General features: G+C 33.5%; 1 protein-coding gene across 1 annotated transcript in view; it reads left to right on the top strand.

Moving 5' to 3' along the window:
* OSBPL9 (oxysterol binding protein like 9) overlaps positions 1-21,187 on the top strand; it is a 71,534-nt gene that overhangs the window by 21,233 nt on the left and 29,114 nt on the right. Inside the window, 7 exon segments of the mRNA XM_032217629.1 lie at positions 1,073-1,151; positions 9,017-9,043; positions 9,046-9,092; positions 12,779-12,874; positions 14,223-14,270; positions 16,985-17,014; positions 17,771-17,821. Coding sequence (XP_032073520.1) covers positions 1,073-1,151; positions 9,017-9,043; positions 9,046-9,092; positions 12,779-12,874; positions 14,223-14,270; positions 16,985-17,014; positions 17,771-17,821 — 378 coding nt within the window.

The following is a 21,187-nucleotide window of genomic DNA, read 5'->3' as shown; positions in this document are numbered from 1 at the left end:
GATCATCATTTCAATCCACGTAACAAAGTGCAGAACCAAAAAAGAGGGTGTTATTTATTGTAGTTTCTGGACTACTATTCTTCTAGCATGATGTGGGGAATATCTTATAATAGGAATACAGCAAGTGCAATATCTGGTCAACATGTAGTCTATTACGGGATTTAGGTAGCCGACCATAGACCTTGCCCATTGTACATCTCCCAACATTCTTTTTCTTGCCATGCCTACTACATTTTGTTTTCACCTGCCTTAGCAATGCATTAGTCTCCTTCTGTTTGTCTCTATTCTCCTCTTCCCTTCTTTCTTGTCTTCAAATGCTCTCCCTTATGTGTCCCCCTACATATTCATCCCTCTCTTTAGTTCACCTTAATCTTTCCACGCTGTCCATTCTTTTCCATGACTTTCCTTCATTGTTTTTCCCCAATACCTCCCTGATCTTAATCTTCTCTCCATCTCCGTGTGCTGCTGTCCCTTTGCATGCCTGAACTTTCCAGCCTAATTGTGTTGCCATTTAGAAAATAAAACAGCATTATAATTCAAAGTTATGTGGAATCCAAATAACTATGCAATTGCACATTCAAATTAATTGCAATAGTAGATTGAAAACAATAGAATAAGATGTATTTTAAGCATACTATTTAAATAATAGTATTGTATAAAGTTATAATTTTTTGAAGGACCCTAATTCTCATATATGTATATTGCATATGCTCACTTCATGATTTTGTAAGAATACTCAAACCCATGTTTGGATTGTGGATGCCTAGGTTATTGTAGCTTAAGCTTAATGCTGGAGAAGTAATTTATTTTTTTAGTTTGTGATTTCTTGACAAAACATCCCTATCTTTTGGGTTTTGAAATAAAATGCTGCAGTGTCATATTTGAAAAGCTACAATATATAATCTGCATAAAGTACAATTAGTCTAACAAATATTGTTTAGTTTTTAGAAACTGAATCAGTAAGCCTTAGACAATTTGCCTGAATTTTGCATTCTAGTCTTGTAGAAATAGACTGCATGCTGCTGTGATGTCACTGCTTTGCTTATCAGGATTTTTGCTCTTTGTTTCACAGGGAGCTGTGATTGGTATAGATGATGAAGACGACAGCACCTTCACAATAACTGTTGATCAGAAAACCTTCCATTTCCAGGGTGAGCTGAAAGAAAAGCTCTTTATTTCATTAATTCCAATCACAGGAAATGTTCAGATGTTTAATTAATAGAGTAATTTTTAAAACTGTAGAAATTGAAGTGCTTGAAAATGTACAGAGAACATTCTGGAGTCAGGAGCACTATGGGTTAGGCAGGGATTTATATCTGCAGTGTATACATATGTGCTGGAAAAGACTGTAGCATTGGCAGCATGTGCAGATTAAAAATTTAAAGGCTGTATCAGTGAAGGGGGAGAGAATAATGGGTTTTTGTTGGTGAATATTCTTGCAAAAAAAAGAAAGAAAGAAAGAAAGAAAGAAAGCACCACCGGTCTTTAATATCCAGAACTGCTGTTGTGCTTTCTGCATGGAGAGAGTCACAAAAACCATGTAAGGTTGCAGCTTTTGTTGATATAGAATCTAAATGGGAGATGAGAGGGAACATTTGATTTAAAGGTGGACTTCTGATTCGGGATTTACATGCTCTCATTTATTTCATCCATATTTCATTGCTGTTGTCAACCAATCACCATTCTGCTGCCATTTACCTTTTTATTCATATTTACTAACTCCAATGCCATCTGTTACTGCTATGTTCCGTCATTGCATGCTATGGTTGACAAGTAGAAAGGGTAAGGTACTGTGTTTTTTATTTGTACTTTATATAACCTGCAAAATATATGTTTGTAACTATATTGGTTTAAGATATAGATTTTATATAATGTTACCATTTCCAAGTTTTCTGTTTTACTTTAAATCATAATTGTTTTCTCTCATTTCTAAATTTTTGTTTTTCATTCTCAGTAACCTGTAAATTATTTCCTTATGAGTAAGCATTTATTTTTTTAAAAAAATTAAATTGATTCATTCTGCATTAAAATTTGTAGAATTTATAGTAGAGTGCCTTTGTTTTATCTTTGGATAGAAAATTCTAATATTTATCAACATTCATGAAATACCTATAAAGATAAATTCTATGTTCCATATTTTGCACATATGTAATTTGTATTCTCAATGACTTGGCTAACCTATAGCTTTAGGGGGAAAGGGGATTATATTAAACATTGCACAAAAGAAAAATTTTGCATTAACAAGTTTGCAGTATTACTCTGTAATGTATATTTATTCACAGTCTTAGAATTTCTGCATAAAATTACAAAATACAGGAGAATAAAAGTTTTTAACCTCATTTTTGGTAGCAGAAAAATTGTTAATGCTAATAATCTATACTCTCGGGAAGGTATTATCTCTGTTGCATAGCTTGATGAATGTCGTTTTCTACTGCAGCTGTTAAAGGAACTGCAGTTCTACAGTTTTTGTTACCTGCAGAAAGGAAATTATCTTGAGAGACAAGGCCATCATAAACAAAATAAAGTAATTTTATCTTTGAAATATCCACTAAAATTAATTATATCTAGGTTGTTTAATTATTTGAAATTTAACATTACTGTGATTTTACTGTTACATTGATATATAGCATGGGATGATGCTGCAATTTTTAAAACAAGGACTAAATATCTAGGAGATTCCTCTTATGTGGAGCGACTTCTTATGTATTAGCAGTGACAGATGCTGTTATCTGTGGCCTATTATCAACTTAAGAATAATAAAATACAATGGTACTTTAAAAAAGTTCTAGCTATATTTTAACACCCAAACACATGTGGTACATTTGTATTATGAAATGCAAAGTTTTTCCTTACATTTGGTTTACTTTATCATATTCTAAAGAAATGAAATTACATCTGCACATCTAAGAGCTGACTCACCTTGTTAATTTTAGAATTTATCTAATTATACCTTCAGAAACATATTGATACACCTACTCTATACCAATCAATATGAGCATTTCCTATACCTACAGATCAATATGAAGAACCTTTTAGGGGCAGAAATGTTGAATGGCTAACAGGGTATAGGCATTGGGATACGTCTCTGTGGATAAAGAGATTGGCCTTACATTTTGACAGTGATGGGCAGAGAGAATGCTGGGTAGGCCATTGCAGGAAATGGGGAATTTATACTTGTACACTAATGCAGGTTCCCTCTTCTATCCCAGTAAATGGTGGTCAGATTATTCAGTGATTAAACTCAGGTCAGTGTTAGTAAATGCCAGGTGTGTACATAATAAAACTGTATCCGTCTATGCTTCAATGATGATGAGCATGTAGATTCTAATAATATGATTTGGTTAGGCACTAATGAGGCAGTTTTGCTCTTGCAAGTTTCAGATTCTTCATGAATCATTATACCAAGTGTGGGGAGGATATGTGGCCACAACAATTTAAGAAATCTAGGGAATGATCAGTACTGCCCTGGTGCTAACTAGATGCAAGTCACATTATGTTAGAGTGAGGTTGAGGCTCTATACAGGGTACAGACACAGTATTCTTTATTAAAGGAATGGATTTATGGTTGTGGTTCCTTTTTGACTCACAGTATCTGGTGGAGGAAGTTAGGGCCAAGTAGACCTTTGGTTGTTTTGGTTGGTGCATAAATTATAGCCCTGCTTGGAGCACGAGGCATTGGCAACATTGACCTTCATCACATGCTTAAATCAATACACATACTACATGGAGCTGAGAGATTGTTGGTGGGTAGAACATCTTATTCTTTGATTCCTGCATTTAGTTCCAATTTAAAATAGAGAGTATAACCTATAAAGCTTTATAAAGTATAGTGCCACATTGCAACAAGGACTGCCTGTTAGGTCAAGTGGGACCCTGTTGAGGATAGCACCAACCATATGAAGGGAGGTTTGAACTAGAAGACAAGATGCTTTAGTTGTTTTAGTTTAGTTGTGAAACATGTTGACTCTGAAAATTCTTTGGGCCACTTTTCTTCTGGTTTTTAGAACTTTTGAAAATCTTTTAAGAGGAACTTTCATGAAATACAACATTTTTTTTTCATTGATGTCATTGTATGGTAGAATGGTTGTTGAGATCCTTCTAACTCATCCAAAGTTAGGGGATTGGAGCAGTATAAAAAGTACATAAATTTCACACTTCAGGTGTTATAGAAAGTTCTTTTGACATTAGATAAAATAATCAAATCTATAGAATAAAAATATTCTGGGATAGCTATGAATTATTTGTAAGCAGACATTTTTAAAAACATTTGTTCCACTTGTTTAGAAAGTGAGGTAGAAAGGTTTACTGAACTCATACGACAAATTACACATTTTGAAATATTTTAATTTAATATATGATGTATAAACACTAGGCAGAATTCAACCTCCAGTACTCCGTGTTTTTTGAATTTTTTGGGAATCAGCGAAAGGGGAGCTACTGCCATTCAAAATATAATAAATAAATAAATCCTAAGAATAAACTAGGAATACCAGATGCTGCATAATCAGTGTAAAAAAATGCAAGCCAGGTGAATGAATTGTTTTCAACATTTAATTTAAGAGAAAATGCTTAAGGAATATAAAAGGAGTATATAAACATTTAAAAATGTACTATGCCAAGACTATGTGGATAAGAAAAAAACCTTTCCCTCTTTATACACTAATACAAGAGATGATAAAATAATTAAAAGTAGGAGAGGTTCTAAATAAAGATGATTTTCTTTTAAACACTATAAAATATTTGAAGAAGTAGTCCCAATAATAAACAGATTACAATACTTATAAAATTTATGAGGACAGTATCTATTTAATTTTGAAATCAAGCAAAGATGCTCTTAGGTGCAGCAATTATAGCCCTGTTTCATTAAATATGACTGTACACTTGAGGCACCTTTAGCTGCTGATTTACTTAGCACAGGTGGGTTTTGTTCTCAAGAGACAGAACAGTTCCTTTATACATTCTGGTAAACACTGCAAAAGCATGGCAGTGCCTTCCCTGTGCATGATTTTTTATCTGAGCCTAAAGAGTCTTTGATAAAACTGCATTGAGTATATGTGCACCAGGTTATATGTGCACCAGGTTCTAGAGAATGTGGGAAAGAGATAATTCAAGTTCATTCTCAGTGAGGGAAATTTACTGTGAGTAAATTACTCTCTCTCAGTGCAACCTATCTCAGAGGGCTGCTCGTGTCATGATAAAAGGGAGCATTCCAGGTAAGCTACCTTCAATTATTAGAAGTGAGCCAGGCTCTTAAATAAATAAATGGCCCTGCCCACTCATTCTATAAATTGCTTCAAAGTCTTGCATTGAGACTCTGAGACAGAAGCAATGGATTCCACAATGGATTCCACTGTCAGCCATGGTAATCAAGAACTCAAAGTGGCTAATAAGAATAATGAACAGAGGATCTGTTGGACTTTGTCTTAAAAGAGATAATAAAAATTGCAAATCTTGATCTATGAGTGCAAATAAAATGTTACTTAGAAACACCAGCCTTGTGTCTTCCCTTCCCTTGTGTTTTCTCTTTTCATCCCATCCCATTATCATTTGTCTCTTGTGTATTTGTGCTGTTTGTTCTTGTATGTGTATCTGAAATATATATTGTAAAATCAGTGCTAGCTGCTGATAACAAGTGCAGTTACTGTTGGTGATACAGCCGAAATAATTTTCTGTAGCTGGATATGGATTGGTAATATTTCCCCCGTATTCAAATACAGTAAAATGTTTTAAACCACTGATCTTAAAATAACTTTAGTTGCTCAGTTATAAATTCCTATCATGCTATTTAATAGGAACCTATAACTAAGGTTTTTCAACTTGTTTGTACTTGAAGTATGAGTGACTTAGTATCACTTCTAGAGTATAGGTTGCACTGATGGTGTTTTACCAGACTAATCAGCTGAAAGATGCAATCATTTTTTGTTTTGTTCATATCTTTTATTAATTATTCATGTCTGTATATTCCAAATGTCTTACTATAGTATTACATAGTGTTGTATATTCATACCTTATTTCCATTTGAGTGTTCCTGGGAAAGCGTTATGAAATTTACTAGTATATGTAGTTTGCCATGGAGATTGCTTGATTACTAGAATACTATTGCTGTAGTATCTACACTAGATTTCTACTGTATCTGAGACATGCTTCAATGTTCATCTTAAATTATATAGTAACCAAAATAGTATGACACCAAGATGTTCTGTAATCCAGTTCTAGTGATAACTCTTGATAACAGCGGCATAGATACATGCGTTGATAACTGTTATTGGGTTTTGTCTGGAAATATTTAAAAGTATTAAAATGTTTCATGTAGAGTTTAGATATTATGAAAAAATGCAAAGGGAAAATGAGGGGCTTCTTTACATGAAACAGTTATGTTTCTAAGGGTATAAGTTGATTTAAATAATATATACAATGTTTTATTTTTAATTGGTAAGCAACAGGTAAAGCATGTGATAAACTAATTATGTTCAGTAAAAACAAATCTGAGGCTATACAGTTATGATCTGTACTGATTATTAAAATTTGGAATCCAAAAAGTAAAATGGATTAAAATACCCTCTGGAAAGAATCATCAGTTACAATCAGGAATTATGTTACTATAATAATTAAATGCAGTTGTTAGCCACTTTCATTATTAAATTGATGAATTTAATAAGACTTTTTAAAATCAAGACAGACCTGTGAACTCCACTGGATATAATAATATATAGGGACAAAGTTTCGTCATGATTTTAAAAAATACTGACATAAAGGGATCAAGACTATAATTCATTCCTTCTCCAGAGTTTGAATGCAGAGTAAATGTTTTAGATTGCATCATTAGAAGATCAAATATTTTATATAAGTCTTGCTATAGAAGTTGCTGCTAATGTGAAAAATGATGATGACTATCATCTGGAAACTGCAGATAGTCCAGAATGTAGCAGCAGTTTGGGATACCCCACAGTTCACTGAAGTAACACCACTGCTGCATGGCTTCCAGTTGCTTTTTGAATATGATTGAAGATGCTAGTTACTTCCTTTAAAGCTCTTCATAATATAGAGCTTGGTTGCTTGTGGGACTGCCTATCCTGAGAGTATCTGTCCATCCTACTAGGTTAGATGGGAGGAATGTTAAATGTTATCTGATAGGACCTCAGAGGTGCGCCTTCTCAGTAGCTGCCCAGCCTTTTGGAACAGCTCCCACTTGATATCCAACAGATCTTAACGTTTTAGCTTTCCAGAGAGTTGTTGAAGATCTGACTTCCCCAAGTGGAAGTGAGGACTAGGATGAGGGCTGAGCTGTGAGGATGATTGATTTGGACTCTGAGGGAGGGTACTTTTGTTTTATCTGTGTTGTTTATGGATTGTTGTGAGCAGTTTGGATCCATCATATGAGCCAGGTGGCTATCTAAGTCCTATAAATACATAAATGTCAGAACAGGTATTTCTGTACATCTCTTGAATAAGTAGATTAGAAGCAACGCAAATCTGACATTTGAAATTTGTTTATAGTGGATCTTTTCTGTTTGGTTAATGTATTGAAATCTGATACAATGCTTTAATTTTCCATCTAGACTTCATAGCAGTCTCTTTGTCTGCCTTATAAAATGTAATATTTTATTAACACAATCCATACTCTCTTTCAATTTGAGAAATAATGGATACTCAACAAAATACTAATCCAGTATAAGAACATCAACATCTGAAAAACATTGCCCTGCTACCTTCCTTGGAGTTAGCATAAACAACAGATGAGGGAATATGGGAGGGGTGTTACAAAGAGGCAAGTGTGTTATTGGCAGCACTTCAGAGAAGCTGGGCTACTGTAGAGTAGTATGTATATAGCCGTGAAGGAAATGTGCAGCAGCTATTACAAAAACTATTAGTTTAGCCCTGAAAGGAATAACAGAAACTCAGGGTAGGCTTTCCTGATTCTCTAAGAGGGAGCGGGGGAGGGGGGGGGAAAGGCTTTTAAGAATCTGTTACTATATCATATAATATATTTTTTGATTATAGAAAAAATAAGCTATAACAAGAAGGGAATTACGATATAATTTTTAAAAAATTATAATTTAAAATTGATTAGAATTATATGTATAACTGCCAAAAGGAAGATCAGAAAGCTTACATATATTTTTTCCTTTTTTTTTTTATCTGCCTCCTTTTCTTTCTTTTTCACATTACTTTTACTATATTTTTCTTTTAATTTTTTATTATTATATATGTAAAATCTTGATAAAACTTTCTTTTTAAAAAAGTAGAATTATATAGTTCTTGTGGCGGTTTTTAATATAGCCTATTTCAATGACTAGTTATAATCAATCATACATGCTAAATTATTATGTGTGGTGGTAGCCATGATACAGCAAACTAAAGATAAGCACAATTTGTTAGTGTAGCCTTATAATAAAGCAGAATTGGCTTATCTTGTCATGGTGGGGCCTGCATGGCCTACCTGGTAGGTTGACAATATCTTTCAGCAGGGTAGCTGAGTTGGAATATGAGCCAGGTTCTATATAGCAGACCTTACCTTTTGTTTATTTGCTGTTATCTTGATTTTAGGAATTAATATTTGTAGAGGATTATTGTAATTATACTAACTATTTGGTTAATCAGAGTGTAAAGAAACTTTGCTCTATGATTTAGAAGGTTACTATTAATAAGGTTCATGATATTGTTCCTGACATTTTAAAAACAAACCTATTAAATTAAAAGAACATTTTATTTTGTGTCTCTTTTATGTTATTGTTTCCATGCCCACAATATTTTTGAAATTCAGAGATTCGTATTTAAACAGAATGGTTCCTACCTATTAGCCTTATTGTAACATCTGTTCCCAGAATTAGAAAACATTCAGTAAAGAAAGAATAATTTATGATAGACTGACATGTCTAAAACCTTCTTGCTTTATTTATTAATCAATATTATTATTAATAAATTTGTATAGCGCCCATCCCATAAACAGCTCCTCTGAGTGGTGTTTATTTACTGTTAAATTAAGGCCACAAGTATATTTTTAATATTCTTTCAGCTCGAGATGCTGATGAAAGAGAGAAATGGATCATGCTTTAGAGGAAACCATCCTTCGTCATACTCTTCAGCTCCAGGTAAATTCATTTGTACTCTGCTTTAAAAATTATAAAATTGTTAAGAATATTTGCTCTAATGAATTCATAAAAATGGGAATACATTCCAGAATATATTCAGATGAATATAGCTTTCCTGTTGCAAATACAGTCTATACAGTATTAAATATAAAATCAAAGCATTTAAATGTGTTTCAAACAGCAAGCATTTCAGCTGAATTAATAAGTTTGAAATAGACTGTATTGCCAATATACAGATAGAAACTGTTCTATTAAGATCCGAAAAATTAGAAACATTGATTGAACATATTTTAAAATACATCGTATTTAGTATCTTTTCAGCATCAGGCTTGCGGTTATAATTTGTATTTTTGTTGGTTTTATATATTCATCCATAGCTGCATGTCAGGTTTGGAAACACATGATGCAAATTCTCTACATTAACATAGAGAACAGCTGTATAAATCCAGTGACTAAATATAATAACACTATTGAAAGTTTCTGGGTGGTGGTTAGGTTTCTAAAAATTCAAAACAAAACTAAAAAGCCAGTGCAATTATCTTTGTTGTTTGGATACTTGCAAATGGAACTAAATGGAACTTAAATTCTACAAAATATTTTAAGGAAAAGCAAGTGTGTGTCTGTTCTTAGTAAAAAGAAGACTATCATTATAATTACAGTATGTCTTACACAACTAGGTTTCTTCCTCATATAAACATTTGCAGGCAAAGCTTTTGCCAACATTCAGCCTTAGAGGTTAAATTGTGTTTATATCAGCCCAGCAAAAACAAAACAAAAAAAAAGCAAAAAATAAAATCCAGCACTGGAATACATTAAAACACGACTAAGATTAAGAACTTCTGCTAAACTTTATAATTTGAATCAATATATTTCAACTCTGAAATAGTAGTCTTTATTGTCATTGTACAAAATAAATAAAACGAAACTGGTTACTCTTTAAATACTCTTTCATATTACAAAGTGGAGAGTTCTTTTTGAGATGTTAGTTGTAAATGGTAACATTTTCACTTTGGGTTAGTGTGACTGAGTAAAAGAAGTGTTCCACTGTGGAGTATTTAAATGGCATTTACAATAATTTTCAAATAATAAATCTTTGTAAAAGCAACCCTAGCTTTAGATGGACAATTGCAGCCTGTTATGCAATTTTACTTGAAGTCTAGCCATTTAGACTATTCTATTTCTTCCTATCTTTTCCAACCGTATTGTCTCACAGTCACAGAGATCCTATTAATTAATTCTCACCACTGCAGGTCCTTTTGACCTCAGGCAATTTTGTTGGCTCGATTGCAGCTAGAGTCCAAGAATGGCGGGGGGTGGAATCCGTGGCGGAATAAGGCAGGCTCTCTTGATTCCTGTCAACATTGTAAAAAGATTTAAATCTGCTTCGTAGTAAGGGATTTTAATCGCGAAGCTGAAACACGCAGAAAAGGCGCAGGGGTGGGTGGGTTTGAATCGAACTCGGCGAACAATCACTGCGAGCCAAAAATGAAAAAGCAACGTAACGCTGTAGCCAATTGCAAGCATGTTGACGTATTGATAACTAAAATGGGGGCGGAGGAGATCTGAATGGATTTGTGGCATCATCAGCACTGCGCGAGAAGTTCTAGGGCAGATAAATGGGTTATGAATGGCAGAGCCGGCAGTGCCTTTTGCGCGGTAATTTTTCTTAATTGTTCCCTGCCAGCGGAGCCCCCTACGCACAGCGATCGCAATAGCTCTAAAGGAAAGCAGAGGAATGCTTCGATGCGCTTTCTCTGTTCGTGTTACCCTCCGATTTCTCCACGGGAAGGAGGATGGGTCAGGCTAAAGGACACCTGACCCATAGCCAATCGGGTCCCACTTGGCTTTAAGACTGTAACTGTGCGAACGGCGGGGTTTCCGACGCGGGCCACTCTACCGGGAGAGGCGGGGCGGGGAAAGGAGAGGAGGGAGATCTTGTAAGACCCTTCTCGAGAGGCGTGACCGGCCGCGAAAAGAATGGCTAGTGTGAGTAGGAAACAGATATTGGGTAGCAACGTGATGGACAGGAAAGGAATGGAAACCCTCTATTTGGTAGCCTTCTCGAGCAACCCCCCCTCCCTTCCCGACGCACTTTGCCCTGAACTCCAGCGTGTTGACTTAGTAGCACAGTTTTGTGAATGTCCCATTTTTGCGTTTTGCGTCAGAGTTGATGCGATCTTGTAAAATAGGCGAGCAGGCAGCCGACCCGGCGGATCATTTCCATGCGGTTCCGCGTTTTGATAAGTTCCGCTCGGTGTGAATCGTCGCTAAAATTGGATGTTGGAAATGAGGGCATCGTATGTTGGAGGTTCTGAGTCAGTTTGGCTTTCAGACTCTGGATGACTGATTGATTACTCCCGTTGTTGCCTCTGCTGTTTAAATGGGCCTTTTGTTTTAACATTTGAGCCATTAATACTGAAAGCTAGAGAGTTGATGTCAGGAGAATTTGACTTCCTTAGCTATATGGTTGCTGTATAGTTGACAGCAACATACTGATTGCTTTCAAACTGCAAATCAACCAGCAAAGAAGGCTTTCCTTAATGAACTCACGGTAACACCAGCCTACTAAGGATGAATTCAGCTATCTGAATTCTTTACATAGCCAAAACCTATACAGAATGTGTAATTGCAAGAATAGTTTTTCTGTAGGCAGTGAGCATGTCTGAAATGTCAACTTGTGATCTCAAACAGTAAAAGCCACAATTGTGCAAGAATGTAATGATAGTGTATGTCTTGGGGAATTGGAAACATGCTTCCAGGAAACAAAAAAAAGCATCCATAATGGATGGCATGTAATTTTTTATAGAGACTGCAAGTATTTACTACATAGACGTACCTTTGTTTTTATACAGAAATTTGGATACTGTTCAAATCAAAGGATTCCTTTTCATAGAAGAAAAACCTTCTAATTACGTATGGATAGTGCACAACCTTTAACAATTCCATTCACTCTTAATATTTAACTGGTCCAGCTGGTTGGTGATCTTAATTGAGATTTGGTCAGCTTACAAAGCTAACTGCGTGACCTTCAAAAGCCCTAGGAAGCAGGCAACTTCTGAAAAATCTTGCTAAAAAAAAACCTACAAGGCTTAATCTAGGCAATCACCAGGAGCCAACACAGATTGAAGGCGCATACAAAAAAAAACAATATTAAAATTGTGTGGTAAACTTTTAAAACATAATTCTAGAATGATTTGAGTACTAGGTGAGTTGAAAACCCCGTCCTTATTAGTAACAAAAGGGGCCTGCAGATATCCAGTTGAGACTGTACAGGATTATAAAAAAATCGTAGAATTATTTAAAATATCTAAACTTATAGTTTATTGCTAATAGTTATTCCCTTTTTAAAAGCCTTGGTCATAATTCTTCAGGACATGAGGATTTTTGGATCCCATTATTTTTTAGATGACAAAAGCAGTAAAACAATAAACTATATTACTTGCTGTTGAAAAACTTCCTTCCTAGACAGCCAAAAATGTCTAACTTTACATCAGCTTTGAGCAGGATTTTTAAACAGAGTAGGTTCTAAATGAAATAATACCTTCTAATATTCATTTTTTAAAATTATAAATTCAAAATAACTTTATAGCTAGTATTGTGTTGGAAAAATTTAAAAAATGCTTTCTTGCATGTTGGTAAACAAAAACAAATTATTATGCTTAATTTTTATTTTTTATTATTTATAGGGTGTGGAGTCTGGATTTGTTCCAAGTGTCCAAGATTTTGATAAAAAACTTACAGAAGCTGATGCTTACTTACAAATTTTGATAGACCAATTGAAGGTACGTTAACTCTGTAATGACTGCATTATAGATGTAAATAATTTTCTAGCAATTATATACTTTATTTTGTTCCTAAAATTCAGGACTGTACTTCTCGTGTGGATAATGCCAGAAATGGGAATACCATACATTGTAGTTTGAATTTTGAATCTATTTTCTTGAAAAGCAAATAATCTTTCTAACCTCTGTTTCAAATACAAAGATAGTATGTTGACAGTTCCTGCTTCAAGAGATTAGATCTAAGGAGCTTAGGTGCAAATTAGAATCTGCAGACTTTCATAATATAGTCAAGTTCTAAGAACAGCAATATAAGCTTTGCTTAAGTAAGGATGTGCAAAGCTTAATTTTATAATGCTTAATCAAAACTGAAAATCAGACAAAAATCTAAAATAATTCTCTACTTAAAGATTTCAATTTCAGTGAATCTGGATGTTTAAGTGTAAAAAAAACATGTTTATATAAACAATTTTGTCTATATTCCTTTTTTGCATTACATTGTGTGCATCACAGTTAATTTGTGATGCCATAGATTTTTTTTTAGAATTTTTATCCTGCCTAATACTCCTTCCTCCTCCTGTTTTCCCCACAACAACAATAACAACGACAACAACTGTGAGGTGAGTTGGGCTGAGAGTCATCCAGCTAGCTTTCACGCCTAGCATAGGATTAGAACTCACGGTCTCCTGGTTTCTAGCTGGATGCCTTAACCCCTTACCAAAATGGCTCTAGATTTCAAGTCTAAGTAGAATTGACTTAGTTTGTTATCAAGTGGCTCAAATATTTGATCTTGGAAATGAAGAAAATATTTGATAATAAAAATAGAAGCTGTAGTATATTTTATTTCTAAAGCAATGATTTGAAATGTTTTTAGCTTAACTTGAATATATAATTGTGCATCAATTGTAGGCAGGGGATCCATTAAAAAATGTAAAGATAATGGTCACAGTCAAAGCCCTGCTCCTTTATCATGGATGTGACATTGTTGTGCATACAAAAGGGGCAGACAAACATCTTGATGTTTTTAGTGATCCTGTGGATCCTCCTGTTTGTAATACTATGCTGATTATGCACATATGGTTGTACTGTTGTGATCAGAGAATATTCCTATTCCCCACCCCACCTCCTGTGATTACTTTTTACACTTTGCAATAAAAGCAAAAGAGTTTATGAACTAATGGGAAGCAACAGTTTGTTAAAGCCATAGGTAATATGGATATTATTTTTGGTAAGACATCTGTCTTAAAAAATATACTTAGTCTACAGGAACTAATATACTTTTAAAAGTGATTTACTATCCTGTTGGAATTATTAAAGTTTATCCCATGTTTTTAACAATTTTCTTTTTTAGCTTTTTGATGAAAAACTTCAGAACTGCAGAGATGATGATCAGAGAAAAGCAAGTATATTTTTGTACAGATGACCTTAGAGTATATATTTCTTTCTAAGATACAACTTACTGGTCTTTTTATAGATAAGAATACTATATATGTTTGTTTATATCTATTTATCTGTATCTATATCTATAGTAGGTGCAGAGAAAATAGAGACAGAATAATAAGAAAGGATATATTTAATTCAAATAAAATAATCACTTCTATGGATTTACATCTGATCTTCAAAACTCACTGTGACATACAAAGTGGTCTTTCCTCTAGTTTTCTACCACAGTTCCTTAGCAAGGTCATTAAAGAAAGCATATGTATTACTTTCTGTGCACCCCAGAAGGAACCATCACTATATGGATAGAGAACTCTACTTTTCTTATCCAGAAACGTAGCATTGCAGCAGGAGATGACATTTACTGTTAACTCAAGCACTGAGTTTCAGTGGGGTAGGAAGCATCACATCTGGGATGCTAACCGAGACCTTGCAACAGGAATGGAAGCTGTCTTTTGCTTTTGCTTTTCCAAGCTTAGAAATTAGGGTTTTTTTCTGGGCTGGAAAACAGTCGTGTAGAATATTATTGTTCCCTGCTGCTGGTAATCTATGCAGAACTCGGTTGATTCCTCTGAACCTTTCTCTCTGCCTTTTCTCTGCCACCATTGCCTTGGGCTTGTTTGCTTGCTTTTCCATTCTTTCAGGAGTCTAAAGCTCCAAAGTATTTTATACACAATGCTGCATACAAATTCTAAATTATGAACTAAATTATGCACATAACCAGCAGTTCTCTGCTGCCCAAATGTAGTAGGATGTCTTACATAAGGGGATATTGATTTTCTGGAAAACTTGCATCCATACGATTGACATGCCTTTTACTGAAGCAAAACAAAACTGAATGAGAGGTATCTGCAGGAACCAAATGGAGCCCTGCAGCTAGTCAGCCTTACTCAGGATCTTCCTTCAGGTAAAAAAAAATACTATTTGTATTGGAGATTTTAGTATGTTTTCTTTTGGAAAACACAATTTTCTTGCTGCCACTTTCCCCCCTCAATGAGATGCTATGAGGATATGTCTCTTATAAAAGGGTTAAATTCCATTTTAGAGCTGCTATTATGTGAAACTTGCTAAATAGGACCTTTTTTGTATTTAGAACAGAGTCATATGCTGATTATAAAATACATGTAAGGTAGTTTTTCTCAACCTGATTCCCTTTAGATGCTTGAGTGCACTCAGAATTATTATCCAATATGGACAGAGAGCAGTTGGCTGATAATTATGTGAATTATGGATCAAATGATTGCCAGAGTGCAGACGGGAAAGACTGTCCTTATATAGTTGAGAAAAACTCTCTTAACTATTAAATAGGTGTTTCTTCTCATTACATAAGTTGGCCAGACAAATGTGACTTTATAATTACTTAAAATCTAATCTGTTGCAGTGACTGTCTGATGTTAGAAAATATGATAGTTGATATCTTTGTAGGCAATTGTATTAAAAAACTGGTTCATGTCAGAAGAAAAATGTCAGAGTTGTTTTTATCCCATAATTTAACACCATTATTCTGATTCATAGCATGATTTTTTTTCTTGTTGAACAAATCCATTGATCTAATACAAATAACAAAATTTCCATCTACTGTACTTTTCGCAGTATAAGACGCACCTAAAAGAGTGTGGAAATTTTGGTGCATCTTAACACCAATACAGCCATTTTGGCCTCCTGAGCCCTGCCCCACATCCCATTTTTTGCGAAAAACGGCCCATTTTACTTTCCCCAGTCCCCAGAGCACTCTGCAGGCTTCAGCAGGGCTGGGGGGAAGGCAAAAATGCTCCCATTTTTGCGAAAATCAGGCCTTTTTTGCCCATTTTTTCACAAAAACAAGGGGGTTTTGCCTTCCCCAAGGCCTGCTGAAGCCTGCAGAGTGTTTCTGGGGGCCCAGGAAGACAAAAACTTTTTTTCTTACTTACCTGTTTGAAATTTTGGTGTGTCTTATACACCTGTGCGTCTTATAGTTCAAAAATATGGTATTTCTAGTAGAAATATGTTTTGAATAAAATGTTCTTGAGGTATCATTTAAGCATTTTCTGTCTATAAGAAATTTTCAACATGACTTACTGATATAGTTGTAGAAAAAATAAGTCGAGGCAAAAATATGGATATCTATTGAGCCTGAATCTTGAGTCAATATTATAACTTGGAAATGCAAAATAATTATTTAAAAATTTTCAAATATGCTAAACAAAACTTTTCAGCAAAATTGCTTATAACTAAAAAACTCTTAATGTGACTAAAACTAGCTATTTGTAAGAGTCATTTTGTTTATTTATAGGTGGAATTGGCTATATAAATTAAAATAACTTTCAAGCATAAGCACAGAATAAGTTGGTAGAGGAAAGCTGTCCAACAAGATTTTCTGAACGTGGTAGCAAGTTGTAGCGTTTGTATTCTAGCTGCTTGTTAATCAAAGAAAAATAATATTAGAGTCATTGTATAGTGATGAAAGATGTTTGCTATTCTTGGTAAAGCAATATTTTGTCTGGAATATGCTTGAGATCCCAGACACTTGTTAAAACTTGCCTGTCTGAGTTTGCACTGTTTGGTTTTGTAGATAATATTTATGTTTGGTTAGAAATAAACAATAATAGTATTAATAAATTTAAAGATCACCATTTGTATCTTTAAATATTTTTTTATATTTTATATTTAAATATTTTTGGTATGTGTTTGCAGAAGATTGAAAACCTCAGAGAAACAACCAGTGTAAGTTTTTGTTTTAAATCACTATGCATTTGAAGTCATATTTCATCTGATTCTCTTAGAATGCATTGTAATAATTGAAGGAAGATAATCTAAATATTTTTAAAGTCTTGTTCATATTTATGTACATATTCATCTTTAGCAATGTGTTTACTAGTAGACTCTTTTAAATGAAATGGTATGACTATTCTCCTTCCATAAATGACTTGTACCATAGTGCTTCTTATGATACATTAATGGAGAATATAAAATAAATTATTTATTAGCAGGAATAATTATCATATTGTAGATTAAGTAATTACTATCTTCTAACGTAAGCAAATTTCATTGTAGGTTTAAAATATAACAATATATCTATAAGACAAGGCAGTTATCAAATAATGTATTTTAAAAGTGAAATCATGTATAAAGAAACATAACAATACTATTAATGAGTTGTTTATCAAAAACTCTTTTATATACTTAAAATACTTAATGTGATTATTTGATTATTTGCAAGTGGAAGCAATATTTTTCCAGAAGTACAGTGCTGGTCTATGAGGGTTGCATGCTAAGAGAACAAAGCAGAAGTGGAATTAATCTTAAGAACTCTGAAGTATATCAGGTGTTCATAATTGTTAGTTGGTTAGATATTATAACAATAGCTTTGAAAAATAAATGCTAAAAAATAAATAGCAAAGACCTTTTGAAAGTGCTTTGGATTGCTTTAATTGTTTAAAACTTTTAGAAAAACTTAAATATTTATTTTTCCTTCCTTAGAGCATGGTCGAATCAATAAAACATTGCATTGTCTTGCTGCAGATTGCTAAAGTAAGTATTTCTATCAGTAGCAAATAGAACATTGATAGTACATAAGAACAAGAGTTGCCACACTTAGATGGTATACTGTTGATGGTGAACATACTAACATTATATTATGACAAATTGCTACTGAGTTTGGAGCATGAAACTGCATGGAAGAGAAAGAGTATTACAAGACACCTTGTGTATATAGGTTTCCACTCACACAAGTTGACTTCTGCCTACCTCCTTAAATGTCCAGAGGCAACAAACTCTGGTTATTATTGCAGAAAACTCCAAGCTGAAATAGGAAGAAGCAAATGTTAATCATTTTTTTTCCTGAACTGGGTTACAAATAAATTGTATGCATTTGAAAGAGTGATCTTAAAATTTGTTGTATTTGATGGCCCATCTTGACTATTGGTTTCTCAGTGTATTGATAATAGATTTGAAATATTTCACCATTTCCTCTTGGAACACAGAACTGATAAAATGGGATGGGGGGGAAGTGGTTAAAGTCCTCACTCCCAACATTATTTTGCATGTACTAGTAAAATAAAATTTTAAATATTTTGTTATCCTTAATGAGCTTAATAATTAGTTCTGGCATAGAAGTTACTGCAATGTTAAATATGAAAAATCTTTGTTTAGTTTGTGGGGCAACTAAAAAATATCTAACATAAACTGCTGTTGGTAGTTGTTGCTGATGTATGCATTTATGTATACAGTACATGTATCTATTTTGGATCAAAGTCCAAAAGAATAACCATATACAATATAATCCAGTAATATGTAATACAACAATTTAAAAATGATTTAAGAATGAAATTTTGACAAACCTTCAAGCAACAAATAGCTGATACCATGGATTGGAGTTGAGTGCAAGCCTTCTACCCTCAGCTTCAAAAGAACAGAATTTTCAAAGAAATGGCTAGATAGCAGTGCACATGGACCAAAATACATTTGAACAATTCTTCTAAGAAAATTGTTTTAGGTACAATTCTGGCATCAGAAATTGATACGAGGAAGAAGAGATGCTTGCTCTGGTCTAATAGGATAAAGTATATCCTGGTAAGGGAAGGGCATTGTCTGCAAAGCTAAAATAAGACGAATAACGTTCTTGAAATATAAAATACTGCAAAAGAAAAGAAAGAATATTTGGGAAATATTCTTTATGAGAATGATTAAAATATGCAGAGTAATGGTAATTATGCTTAGCATTTTAAATTATATTGGAAAATAAGGATAATCAGGAGAAACATATTACTTCAAAGTAGGAAAATATGATTTTTCTATATGTATATATTTGAAGACTTATTTTGTTTCATATGTACAATACTGAAAAACACATGAAACTCAGGATATTTGTTTTATTGAAATATGAAGTTATATATACTGAAGTAACAAACAATAACTAAATTATTCTATTTATTTTAATAAGAATGTAATGAAGTTTGTAATTAATATTATTTTAAAATTAGGTTTATTAATATTTTTTTAAAAAATTCTTAGGGAAGAACTTTGAATAAAGCTTGTCATATGCTCATAAATCATAAACTCTTAATATCCTTTATGACACAAATATAAAAATGATCTATTGTACAGTTGTACTGTGATAAAGTTCGTTTGCAATTGTAATTGTAATGTAGCTTAAAACATCATGAACTATGTAGGCTGTTAATTTTTTCCCCCAATATAGAAAATTGATATTTTAGCCAAACCTGGCACTTTTTGTATGATAACTAAACTTGACAGTTTTCAAAGTCAGAAAAAAATCTAACGCAGAGTTTATTTTCAGATTCTGAACTGTATTCTTCCTTTATGACTGTGATATTTTCTGATAATGTGATGAGTAGGAACCTCTCAAGAAAGGCAATTAATAAAGCAGCAGCATTACAATGAAAATTGGGGTTAAAAAGGAACAGTTTGAGCCTATGACTTTGTCTTTAATTAGGGCCTTTAAATGGAGGTCTGTAGCAAATTGGCATTATTTATAGACTGCAACAGTATTCTCTCATCACCTACTGGGATTAAGAAATAAAGTAAAAATTGCTCCTCAATTTCTGGGATTATGAAATCTCGTTATGCTCTTATACTCTCTTCCAACTTTAGGTGTAATAACATATGCCTTTACATAAATACCAGAGAAATGACACAGGATGTTCCATATATCGATATATTGCATTTTGAAAAGGAATGAATATAATCAGGATCTCTAGTATTACAGGTTTTATTATGTAATAAATTAAAGGTTATGTCTGAAACAATTCTACTGGGACTATGTGCAGTCAAAATGGTATATACAGTCTACTTTCCTTTAAATTCTCAGTGCAGAGAGCTGCAGATGTTATATTCTGTGAAGCTCCATATGCAGAATTTTACATGACGGTGTTTATACTGACCACCAGAACATGGTGCTTCCTGGTAGTCCCTGTAAGTGAAACCATCACATTAAAGCTATTAATTATATTTATCAGTTATGAGCAGTTTCCAACATTCTATTTTTGTAATTGCATATGTTGGAACTATTAAATGAAATACTGCCATCAGTTATATTATTTAGAGCAGGGATGGCAATCTGCAATTATACCCAAACATCCCCAAACTGTATACTGAAATTTGTACAAAATTATCAACACTGATTGAAGTCAACGTCAACTTCCTTATTGTTTTTATTATTTATTATTTATTATTAGTTTTTACTATTTGTGGAAGGAGCAATTTGCCTCGCGGAAACCTTTTTTTTTTTTTTTTTTGCCATTTTCACCCTAAACCCATCATTGAAGAAAAAGACCTGGCAAAAAAAAAATCAACCCTGCCCCATTTAGCAATATATGGTATCAAAGTGCCAGTTGTGACCCTCCAAAACATTAGCAGGCTGACATGCTGCCTCCTACTATTAAATATTTCCATTTGTGTTTAGAAGTTATTTCTGAAGATTCTATTAATTTCTCTCAATGAAGAATTCTTAAAACACATGGAAATATATTTTTATGCTGTAAGTTTAGGTCACAACAATATTTCAACTTGGCTCTTCATGAAGTGCTGACGGTCTTGAGTTGCCATTGGTATTCTTGTTTGGTATTTCTTTATTGTAAACTGGGAAACAAATGTAGAAGTGATCCAGAAGAGATCTGATTAAATCTTCTATTGCCATTTGGTGAGCAAGAGCGATCATATACTATAGTATGATTTTATGGGGTAATGCAAAGCAAGCCATATTGGGGGCAACAAAACCCACCAAAATTCATTTTAAGACAATATCTTCATTTTCTGAAAAGATTTACTAAGTTCTGAGAGCTTCTTATAAAGAGGAGAATTCAATGGCCTAATCACTGCATGGGAATTAGGTAAAAAATTCAGTAATTCATTCTCTTTGGCAAATTTAGATAATTT

Source organism: Thamnophis elegans, chromosome 5 (assembly GCF_009769535.1).
Source record: "Thamnophis elegans isolate rThaEle1 chromosome 5, rThaEle1.pri, whole genome shotgun sequence".
NCBI lineage: Eukaryota > Metazoa > Chordata > Lepidosauria > Squamata > Colubridae > Thamnophis > Thamnophis elegans.
The sequence above is the reverse complement of the archived record's forward strand: the minus strand, read 5'-3'. Positions and strand labels throughout refer to the sequence as shown.